Raw genomic sequence first — 12,345 nt, forward strand, 5'->3', positions numbered from 1 at the left:
TGCTGTAACTGGAAATGGTGGTTCTAAGTGCTTAGTAGCATATGCTTGGACAATAATTTGCCAAATCAAGTGCAAGATAGTTGCAGTCAAAACTGCAAGGCCCTTATGCAGACCCTCTACAACCATAAACAGGGAATCTCACCCATGAAACACGGATGTGACATGCAAACATCCAAGGAATACAAGGCAACTTCCTTAGGGTAGACTGGCTTGGGACAAAGCGACAACGTGCAATGGGGGAGATTTACTAAAACCATAGCAATCAGAATATTATGCAGCTGCGTATGGTAGCCAATCAGCTTCTACATTCAGCTTGTTTAATTAAGCTTTGGCAATAAAACCTGGAAGCTGATTGATTTCTATGCAGAGCTGCACCAGATTTTGCACTCTCCAGTTTTAGTAAATAACCCCCAAGGTCTTCATTCAAGTGGAAAGCTTATACCACGTTAGGCAGGAAAGAGTCTTGGATGCAGGAAAATCTTATCCTTATAAAGGACTAAGATATAGAGGCTTGTAGGACAACACCACAAACAACGATACTCTACATACCCAACATGGAATGCTACTTCCCGAGTGAGCAACAGCAGCAGAATCTCCGATATTCTCAAAAGTTGTTTTTTGCAACACTGACAATACCAAGGTAAGGTCCCACAGTGACAATGATGACTTGACTAGAGAGATAACATGTGTAATACCCTGCTTGGAAAACTGGTAGTGATGCCAGAGGATGCTAAAATAAGAATACCAACGCTGACACCTTACCCTAGGCCCAATTCACGATAGTGCAGTAACCAGCGCTTTACTGCTCTGTAAAACGCCAGTCATCGCTAGGACATGTAGAAAACAATTGTTTTCTATATGTCCTATTCACACTGAAATGCAGCCCAGAGCTGCACTAAGTGATCTGCCATAAAATGTAGACATGCTGCATTTTATGGCAACGTACTGGACAGGACGTCACAGGACAGCAGTGCAATACATTGACATGAATGAAGCATCACTTTTGTACTCTTAATGTTGGTACTTCGCATTGGTGAATTGAGTACCAGACTGCCCCCTACTGCCTGTTCACTGCAGCTGGAATGGGCAGCTGCTGGACAGTAAACCGCTATAGTTTAACTGTGTGGGTGCTATACAGAAAAATAATGAGGGCATTCCCCTAGGAACTCATATTATGCTAAGACATGGCCATGTGAACTGGGTGGTAAAATGAGTCCTTGCAACAAGAGGTCTTCATGAAGCAGTGGAGGCTAAGAAGCATCCACTTCCAGGTAAACCTGCTCGAAGAGTATCATGACCTGCAGGGTCACAGGATCACGGAATCCTTTTGACCTCTATTAGGTGTAGCAACAGAAACAGTCTTCATGAGGGTGGCCTGAGGGCCCGGCATCCTCTAGTGGACCCTGTGCTCACTGCCTGGCACAATAGATCTCGATTGGAATTTGCCCCTGAACACCAGAATTGACAGGCCCGCCACTAGATCCATTTTCACAGATGAGAGCAAGTTCACCCTGAGCACATGTGACAGACATGAAGGGGTCTGTTGAAGCCATGGAGAATGTTATGCTGCCTGTAACATCGTTCAGCATGACTGTTTTGGAGGTGGGTCAGTGATGGTCTGGGGTGGCATATCCATGGAGGGACACACAGACCTCTACAGGCTAGACAATGGCACCCTGACTGCCATTAGGTATCCGGATGAAATCCTTGGATCCATTGTCAGACCCTACGCTGGTGGAGTGGGTCCTGGGTTACTCCTGGTGCACGACAATGCCTGACCTCGTGGCGAGAGTATGCAGGCAGTTCCTGTAGAATGAAGTAATTGATACCACTGAATGGCCCCCACGCCCGGCTGACCTAAATCCAATAGACCATCTCTGGGATATCATGTTTTGGTCCATCCGATTCTGACAGGTTGCACCTCAGACTGTCCAGGAGCTCAGTGATGCCCTTGCCCATATCTGGGAGGAAGTACCCCAGGACACCATCTGTCATCTCATTAGGAGCATGCCCCAACATTGTCAGGCATGCATACAAGCACGTTAGGGTCATACAAACTACTGAGTACAATTTTGAGTTGCTGCAATGAAATTTCAGCAAAATGGACTAGCCTGCCGCATCATATTTTCACTTTGATTTTCAGGGTGTCTTTGAATTCAATCCTCTGTAGGTTGATAACTTTATTTTCCATCAAACGATGGGGCAGCCTTACATTCCTAACACATTACCCAGTCCATATCAGTATAGCTATCCAGCATGGTATTTTTCCCCATTGAGATCTGATGTGTTTTCAAAGTGTTCCTTTAATTTTTTTGAGCAGGGTATAAATCTGCAGTAATACCTCTCACACCCCAAGAAGCAGAAATGGGGGTTCTTCGAAAAGTGACTATACATTGCAAAACGTCTGATACCTACCAAAGTCCTAACTCCATATTGCTTCTCCACTTTCTCTTTAAGTTGCTTGAAACACACCTCCATCCTCTCGTGAAATGGCCGTAAAGCTTCAGTGACCTTTTCTCCATGAATGCGTATTCCCTCAGCCAGGAACGGCACCTTAACAAAAAATAAAAAACATCAAATAATTAACAAGCAATTGACAGGAACAGTTATCAGGAAAATCTGGGAAAATTATGTTTAGTCAGGAGTACTCCTTAAAGATTAAATAGAGAAGAATACAGTGCTGGATGGTTAAAAAGAATGCAGATTGCTCTGAAGACTGGAGCAAAGACATCGTTCATTCTCCTAAAGTAAATAGGAATACTCCCAACTTCCAGCATAGCCAGCCATCAAAAGGATAGAGCTTGGCTTTTCAGCCAGGTCACTGTTGTAATTGGATTAAATTGTATTTCTATAGATTCTAGTGGAGGATCTGCTGGAGAAATCAAGGAAATGAAATTCAGCATCAGATCCCTAGTTGCACACATAGCTCTGGAGAAAAGACTTCAGTCTATCACAGTCAAATTATAGGTGGGGAATGATTGCACTGGTAGTATCTGAAAGCAGTAAGGAGTCTTCTATTTTTCTCTGCAGGGATTTACTTGTATGCAAAACAAGAGTATTTCAAAAACAAATGTCTGGATTGGCACATTACAGTATTACAGATTTCTGTAAAATTCACACATTACCTTGAGAGACCAAGGAAATGTAGCAGCTTACTAATCAAAGTACCATCTTGAAAAAATTGTGAAATGTTAATGTGAAAATGTTAGAATGCAATGATAAATTATTCTGGGTGTGGCCATACGGAATAATTTTATGCAGTGCCTAGTTGCTCCATAGACACACACAGTCCAGTTTGGAAGCAAGTCCATACCTGTAGCAAGCAGTTTGCTATGGGGGCACTCAGATAAGGGGAGGAGCAGACAGTGCTGGTGGGGGATACCAGAAGAGGAGGTTCAGGGCTGGTCTGTGCAATACCATTGCACAGAGCAGGTAAGTAGAACATGTTAAATATTTTAAAAAATATACCTTTGCAACCACTTAAATATTCTTTGTTACAGTAAAGATATGGTTGTTGTATGAGAGCTGAGCATTCAAGGTGGAAAGGAATCTCCACCTGAACTGAGAATTCAATCAGAAACACTTGCCTTTTAAATTGACAAGGAGAAGAAGAGGGATAACATTCTTTGTCACATAAGAAATGAATAGATGACAGAATCGGGCTGAGGAATGCAATGCAATGATACATCTGCAGAGCAGATAAATACCACTGAAATGTACAAGCTGCACTCATCAGTCTGATACACAGAAATTGTTTGCTGTCTCTGTAATGTGTGTCCTTGCACAAGGTGACAATGGGGACTTTTACCTGCCATGCAATCAGGTCCTTCAATTTTTCAATATTTTCAAGGTCCTCTGGGTGTTCCTGCATGTATTTCTCAGTGAAGAAGGCCTAGAGAGATAGTGGTAGACATTAAAATATGGGATTCCCTTAGTACTTCAATGTACACATAAAAACACAGGTGCTTAAAAAAAGGATATAAATAAAGCAATGCTCACTACATCAAGGGGTTAACCTACCCAATCGTGACAAGTAGAGTGGTTAGCAGTCTTACTTGTTTAGTTCTTATACCTCTAGATCAAAATCACGGGGGGGTTCCTTAGTAGTCTTTTAACAGGAATCCAGGACACTGGAAATAGGGATGGCTGCCATTTCCAATGCTCTGAAAATGCAAGTTCACCTGGTTGTCTTTGGACCATATAGGAAAGCAAAGCCACGGTACAATGAGAACTACAGAGCAGCATAGCTTTATATAGAAATTACTCATTTGTGTTTGTTATTTGAAGCCTTGGCTATTTGAGTTGCTACTGAACATGAAAACCATCATATGCACTATATTGCCAAAAGTATTGGGCTGCCTGCCTTCACACGCACATGAACTTTAATGGCATTCCAGTCTTAGTCTGTAGTGTTCAATATTGAGTTGGCCCACCTTTTGCAGCTACAACAGCTTCGCTTCAGATCTTCTGGGAAGGCTTTCCACAAGATGTAGGAGTGTGTCTATGGGAATGTTTGACCATTCTTCCAGAAGCACATTTGTGAGGTCAGGCACTTTGTGCACTGATGCGCAGTCATGTTGGAACAGGAAGGAGCCATCCACAAAGTTGGGAGCATGAAATTGTCCAAAATGTCTTGGAATGCTGACGCCTTAAAAGTTCCCTTCATTGGAACTAAGGGGCCAAGCCCAACTCCTGAAAAACAACCCCACACATAATTCCCCCTCCACCAAACTTTACACTTGGCACAATGCAGTCAGGCAAGTACCGTTCTCCTGGCAACCGCCAAACTCAGACACGTTAATTGGATTGCCAGACAGAAAAGCATGATTTTTCATTCCAGAGAACAAGTCTCCACTGCCCTAGAGTCCAGTGGCAGCATGCTTGACACCACTGCATCTGACGCTTTGCAATGCACTTGGTGATGTAAGACTTGGATGCAGGTGTTTGGCCATGGAAACCCATTCCACCACTGTTATGCTAATCTGAAGGCCACACAAAGTTTGGAGGTCTTTAGCTATTGACTCTGCAGACAGTTGGCAATTTCTGCGCACTGTGCGCTTCGGCATGTGCTGACCCCGCTCTGTCATTTTACGTGGCCTACCAATTGATGGCTGAGTTGCTATTGTTCCCAGTTGCTTTCACTTTGTTATAATACCTCTAACAGTTGACCGTGCAATATTTAGTAGCAAGGAAATTTCACGGATGGATTTATTGCACAGGTGGCAACCTATCACAGTACCACACTTTAATTCGCTGAGCTCCTGAGAGCGACCCATTCTTTCAGAAATCTTTGTAGAAGCAGTCTGTATGCCTAGGTGCTTGATTTCACACACCTGTGGCCATGGAGGTGACTGGAACATATGAATCCAATAATTTGGAAGGGAGTCCCAATTCTTTTGGCAATATAGTGTAGGTTCAGGAGATGTTCACAAGGTATAAAAATCTTTTGGCCCAGATAAAATTAGGAAGTTATATTATTTGACATGTAACAGGCACATATAAGCCCGATCCCCCGATGAACTGACATCTTAATTTTTTCAACTATTAAGAGGGTGAATGGATGCAATAAATAAAACTACAAATAAATCCAAAGACCTTAAATAAGGATAAACATTTTAAAATGGCACGCTTAACACTACCTTGGAACCTTATGGTGAGAATTTATTAAAACTGGAGCAGCAATGCATAGAAAAACCTTAGCTTCTAACTTTAACTTGTTCAGTTAAGATTTGAAAATGAAAGCTAGAAGCCATGCAAAGCTGCTCCAGATTATGGTGCTCTAGTCTTAGTAAATCCTCCTCAAAATGTAGAGAGAATATATACACACCACTACAGGAGTAAAGAATTACCTTCTCATAATTTGCAAATCCCCCCATTACTGCTGGGTCCACAATACCATTCAGGAGTAAGGATAGAGGATTTATGGGTAAATTGGGGTCATTCATGTGCTGCTGCACCATATTATTAATCTTCTCATTCGTGAGTTGCATCGTCTCAATTGCGTTTTCCAGTGGACTTATCTCTTTCTGGAATGGGAAAAAAGACGTTAAACCAAAAGCATTCCCTATACCTTTTAAACTTCTAGGGCAGCAATAAATTGGCTAATAACTTTCTAGCTTTGAGTGCTTGCTAGTACGAGTACTGCTTTCTCCATAGCAGTTTTTGTTAGAGATCAACAAAGCACAATATAATTCCTCTCCATGCCAAAGTATGTTTATTGAGGGTGATACAAATTGCCTAGGTATGGGCACAAACCTCCATGGCTCAGCCCAGCCTGCAAAGTAAACTCTACAGAGAAAGGAAAGAAGCAAAATTAAGGAGGGAGACCAGCTTACCAGTGGGGGAATAAACGGCTGGGTTTTCAAACCTGCCTGATCAACCAAAGAGAGATTGCCTTGATGGTCCATAAAAACAGTCAATATAGCTCTATAAATCCATTTAACCTAAGTATTGACCATTATTAATCAAAATGCTATTTGCCATTTCCAAACTCACGGCTCTCATCAGAACAATAAAGCTGCGGAACCACCATGGCTAACTATTTCTGCTCTCTTCTCCATAATTCTCAATAACTGCAAACATGGAGGTGGTACTGCGGAAATGTGATTCTCAGTTTGGATTGGTTCTGTAGGCAACCATGAGCCAGTCTCAAATTCTGGAATGTGTACCTCCCCAGTAGTCATCTACTTGTGGTTTGCTTTGTAATTACCATACTCATAGCCTTCACTTCAAACCATCTCAGGATGCCTGGAAGCTTGTAAGCTATTGAAAAAGTTGTTCTCTCGATCCACATATTCTGAAATGACAATAGAAATACATTTATATATTAATAAAATTACAGTAGCAGGCATGAACATTAATATTATTATTCCTCTGGCCAAAAGAATGCGGACACTCCTCCAAATCATTGGAGTTCAATTGTTTCCAATGAAGGGTACTGTTAATATTACAGCATACGAAGATAAATTAGACAATTGCACTTTTATATAGACATGGTTAGATGAGCATGGTGTGCAGAGTTGCACACAGCCCTGACTGCAACCCTTCTGAACTCCGCTGGAATGAAATAAGTGCAAGGCAGGCCATCTCATACAATATCAGTGTCTGAACTCACAAATGTTGTTTGGGTATAAAATCCTAAATACCCCAAAATTTGTAAAAAGCCTGTAGGAAGATTTTAAGTAAAGATTTCATAATAATGCCTATAGTTTTGCAATGGATGTTCAACAAGCTCACACAGATGTGACACCCACGTGTCCACAAACTTTTAGCTACATATTGTAGCCTGATCAAGAACTCTGGTAAGCATTTTGTACATGTATCGTAATTTAGTGACAGGTCTTTTGTCAGTAAAAACTTAAATTCTTCTTGTTTTGTCACACACACCAAGTCATAACTGTGGAAATCTAAATCAGTAAAAAAAAAAAAGGTTCCCCTATGCTAATGCAAGGAGACGTAGTCACAGCCACTACATCTGTATTGGTGTCACACACTGGACTTAAATTAGAAGCATTCAAATTGCAAGAGAGGAAAAAACATTAACTAGTTATATTTAGTGTTCTTAGCAGCTTCTTAATTAAAACAGTACTCAATTCTTTTTATAAGTTGTCTTCGTGAAAGTTTTTTTTTTGGCAAAAGATATTCTTTTAGTATATATGCCAAAGATAATGGTATAACAGAAAGCTGTAGAAAAGCTCACGCTAAAGCAAATGCACAGCCCTTGGAGTCACTGTCACTTCAAGCTGTGCGGCCTTTAACCACTTGCCGCCCGCCCTATGGCCGAATGGCGGCCGGCAAATGTCATCAGTGTTCCGGGTGGACGCCATATGGTGTTCTCCCGCACATGCGCAGATTGTGCTCCTGCAGAGCCACGCAGCGGCGCGATCTGTCACCGGCCGTGTACCTCGGACACGGCCGATGACAGATCTGAGTATCGGCCCCCGTTGCCGGTACCATGTGATCTGCTGTGACCAACCACAGCAGGTCACATGACAGTTGTATACAATGGATGGCTTCATTCATGTAGTATACTAGTGTCTAGCTGTGAATGTTCACAGCTAATCACATGCACATGTCCAAATTCACAGTGACACTGCAAGAATCTTATGGCCAAAAGCTGCATTCACGGGAACTTTGAGAAGGTATGAATGGAAGACCAGGTGGCAGCCTTACACAGTTGGGCTACAGAGGTTTGGTGTCAAAATCCCAGGAAACACCTAAAGATCTGCTGGAGTGGGAACGCAACAGCACAAGAAGAGGTTTTTGCTTAAGAGCATAAGCTCTAGCAATAAAGTTCCTTATCCACTGTGTAATGGTGGATTTTGAACCAGGGTGCACCTTGCGAGGTCCTGAGGAAACAACAAACAGGGAATCCGTAGGTCTGATGGAATGTCTTTGGATGCTTAGGAGCAGGGAACAAGGGTGGGAGATGAAATGCTAAAACTTCTTTTGTAAGAAAGGATAGTCTTGAGTGTAAAGCTCGGTATACTCTGAGTTTTTTTTGTTGTTCAACCAGTGGGTTTAACGAAAAGAAAAAAAAAAACTTCACAGATTCCTGCTGCTGTGTAGGAATTAGAAGACAGTGAGGTGTTAATTGAAGAATTCTAAGAAATTATAAACTAGTGAAGTTGATTTCTCCATGAAAAAGAAGAGGTCCAACACCTTCAGACACCAGCTAAAGCTCAGGACTGACAGGGTGAGGTAGGGTTATATGGAAGATGTGTCCTCAAAAGTTTGCCAGCACCTGAAGGTACATGCCTATAACCCATGGTATATGAATGTGTTATGGTCAGGGAAGGTTGGTGCAGCGGTGGGGGCAGTTACAAGCACCGATCTCCCTGTATTGCTTTCAATAAAGCAGCTAAAAGCAACAGGAGGGAGAGAAGGAGAATCAGCTTCCAGCTGCTTCAAGGAAATCCATACAGGGAGAATGGTGCTTGTAACTACCCCCCACTGTTGCACCAACCATCCCCGACCATCCATGGGATTTCCCTTTCTTTCTGCCCCAACCCCCCCCCCCTTGCTCCTCAGTGCCCAGCCCCTCCCCCATCCTTCCCACCAATAGGAGAGCAGAGAGGCTGGATCTGCTCTGCCTCCCCCTGTGCCCACCCACACTCCAGTCCATGCAGCTTCTCAGAAGAGGATGTGTGGGCAGGAAATAGTATACAGAGCAGCTAGCAGTCCTGTGATGCTTCTGACTGAGCAATCTGAATCCGACCGACCTTCCTTCCTTCCTCCCTACCCCCCTCCTTACCCCTCTTCCTTCCTTTCCTCCCCCTCTTCCTTCTTTTATCCCTTCCTACAGTCCATACCCGTCTTCCTCCACTATGTGTCACACTGCTGACCTCCACATTGTGAGTAATTTTGTTTTCCTATTGATGTAAAGCACTTATTTTCCTTTTATGTTTACATTGTTTTTTGTTAATATTGTTAAAGAAGTTACTGTACATATAGTTACATAGTTAGTCTGGCTGAAAAAAGACAATCCATCCAGTTCAACCATAGAAAAAAAAAAAGTTATAATCCTATACCCACAGTTGATCCAGAGGAAGGCAAAAAAAAACCCCCAGCCAAGCACGATCTAATTTGCTCCTGCTGGGAAAAAAATTTTCTTCCTGATCCCCTGAGAGGCAACCGGATATTCCCTGGGTCAACTTTACTATTTTTTATTATTTATTTTTGTAACGAAAAAGAACACAAGGGAGCGCCTCTAAGTGCAGTATTAAAAACAATCTAATGAATCATAGGTATAGCACTCACATGCATGAAGAAGTAAGAAATATTGTAAAGTGTTATAGATGACTCATAAATGGTACCACAGCCACTCGTCAGATGATATATCTGCAGCAGAGTCTGGGACCACCGTGGACCGCACGACTGCAAGTGGTGTCAAGGAACGTTGGTCCGTAGCCTAGGTAACGCGTTTCGGAGCACCAATCAGCACCTTTGTCAAAACCTCTTCACTTGAGTCATCTATAACACTTTACAATGCTTCTTACTTCTTCATACATGTGAGTGCTATACTTATGGTTCATTAAATTGTTTTTAATACTTAGAGGTGCCCCCTTGTGTTCCTTTTCGTTCTTACGGAGATATATTCCAGTCTCTCAGTGGAGATGCCCATGGGTGCTTTTTCTGGACTTTATGATTATGATATGGACTAAATGGACTTAATACTAGTCTATCGCTATTTGCATTCCATACTGTTTTTTACTTTAGGTTTGCGCCATATGCCATTTGTATTACAGATTAAACAGTGTCATTTCATGAAATAACTTACAAGGGATTGTTTAGGGGTGGAAATAGGAGAAGGGCGCGTAAAGTAGGGGTTGGGTGGGGCAAATGGTGTTATAGGCCTGGCTAGTAGCTCAGGACTTGAAATGTTGAGCTCTGCTATATGAAAAAGATGTGTTTGGTAGAATATCAGTAATGCTCCAGTTTACTTACAGAAAATTCATTGTCAGGATCTTTCTCTCCTTTCCTTATAGGTCTGGAGTACTGGAATCGAACAACCTCATTCACCCTGTAGAAACTGCAAAAAAACAAGACAAAGAGGTCAGTGATTAGTGTAGCAGTACACATGCTAAACCATAGACAGCACATCCATACAAAGTCAATATTTCAGTTTGAGTCAATACTGGCCAGCATAAGCATTTTATGGCTTTTAATATCTCTTGGTGGCAGAGTATTCGCACTTGGATGCCCTTTTTAACCCAGAGGGAGGAAGGGAAGTCACTCTGGCTGCAGTATTTCCCATCTCCCTATTACAGAGAATGCAGCAGAAGGAGGGAGACCTCCGTTTTCCGTTACGTTATGCTATGTGAATGGGAGCATGTAACAAAGTAGCGGTTATCCCAATATGGCTGCAAAAATGGAAATACACTTTAAAAAGGTCATCCAAGTCCAACAAGGACCATGCTGCTTGGTGCACAGCACTAGGATTCATTAAACCTTTACAAGGAGTGAACACTGGCTACCTGATTAAAGTTATAAACCCTGTCAGATTTTTATTGCTACCCGTGGAGACTCATCCTCTCTGTTTGTCCTGGTGATCATTGGTCCTCAAATTGAAAGAGAGAAAATCTAAAATTTTGACCTGTCAATGAATAGAGGGAATCATGTGCCAGTGAAAACTGTCTAAGAAGCGATTTCCCTTATTTTGGAGAGGTCTAATCACACTTTCTGTTGTGCCTGTAACAGGAAATGAAATACAATCTCCTCAGTGAGAATGCAAAAAAAAAAAAGAAGTTTGGTGGCTTTAAATATAATTTAAAGGTGAACTCCAGGAAAAGTAGAAAAAAAAAATGTCCCATGCAGTACAGGTCATGGAAAAAGCTGTTTTACCTATGTGAGCCTCCAGGAGGCTCCTCTGTGCTGCTAGACCAGTCCCTGCAGCCTCTTCTCCCCTGAACTCCAGAGGTCTAAGGTCCACTAATGTCATTAAGATACCTTCAGGACAAGCAGCCCTGCATTGGACGTGAGGAAGCAGAGGAACACTCCAATGCTGGCACATGGGAATGTGTAGATTGCTGGAGGAGTAGGTTAATAAAATTGCCTGTCCCCTAGACAGAAACAAGCATTTTAACCATTGCAGTACAGGCATAGCCATACTGCAAGGGAGGGCTTTTACTTTTCATGGAGTTGGGCTTTAAATGACCACCTACTTCCACTGTGCAGCACATTGCAAAACGCCAGTGTTCACATCAGCCTATATGTAGCCTAGGTTCACACTGCTATGCATGTGCTGGAAGCACACCAATGTAGTACAGGATCCTCTTCCAAAATTGTGCCCTGCGGAGTTGCACTGATGTGAATGGGCACCATTTTCACAGTCATGCATTTCTGTGTGACTCAAGTCGCATCTGAAATCACACTAGTGTGGGCCTTATTGTTTAATCAAAAGACAGAAGTACAGCAGCACTACAATTGTTACCATCTAAAGAACAATATTTAGAAAGAACATGATCAAGTGATGGTAATCTCGTCTTTGTGTAGGCGTTTTTAGAGGTAATGGGTAATAATGTACTTTGTTATTATGTTTTTCCATTGGCTGTATTCTGTTAAATTTCTCAAATCTACTGGACAGGTACCCTTCTAATAGCGTATGCAGGAACACCTATGAGTAATTAAAAAGCTATTAAGCTATTATTCATTCGAATATTGAAACTCCTTGCTTTAATGAGCTTGACAAATTGAAATATGTCATGATAACAGACTGTACCTTTCTCCCCAAACACAGCTCAATGTAAATGATGTGCAAAAATAATTTAGAGGAGTTTTAACTGTCTCGGCATTCCATAATGATCGGTGTAGAAAACATGCCTGTGGATTAGGTCCCAGAGGAGC

General features: G+C 42.2%; 1 protein-coding gene across 2 annotated transcripts in view; it reads right to left on the reverse strand.

Annotated features, from left to right (window-relative positions):
* Positions 1-12,345, reverse strand: part of DOCK1 (dedicator of cytokinesis 1) — a 536,657-nt gene that overhangs the window by 39,045 nt on the left and 485,267 nt on the right. For both annotated transcript variants that reach the window (XM_089669568.1, XM_089669578.1), the window contains exons 43-47: positions 10,447-10,531; positions 6,710-6,796; positions 5,850-6,026; positions 3,809-3,892; positions 2,416-2,553 (exon numbers count right to left, since the gene is read on the reverse strand). In XM_089669568.1, coding sequence (XP_089525694.1) covers positions 2,416-2,553; positions 3,809-3,892; positions 5,850-6,026; positions 6,710-6,796; positions 10,447-10,531 — 571 coding nt within the window. The remainder of the gene's footprint in view (positions 1-2,415; positions 2,554-3,808; positions 3,893-5,849; positions 6,027-6,709; positions 6,797-10,446; positions 10,532-12,345) is intronic.

Source organism: Staurois parvus, unplaced genomic scaffold (assembly GCF_062004578.1).
Source record: "Staurois parvus isolate SC_StPar_1 unplaced genomic scaffold, SC_StPar_1.0 ptg000009l, whole genome shotgun sequence".
Classification (NCBI taxonomy): Eukaryota; Metazoa; Chordata; class Amphibia; order Anura; family Ranidae; genus Staurois; species Staurois parvus.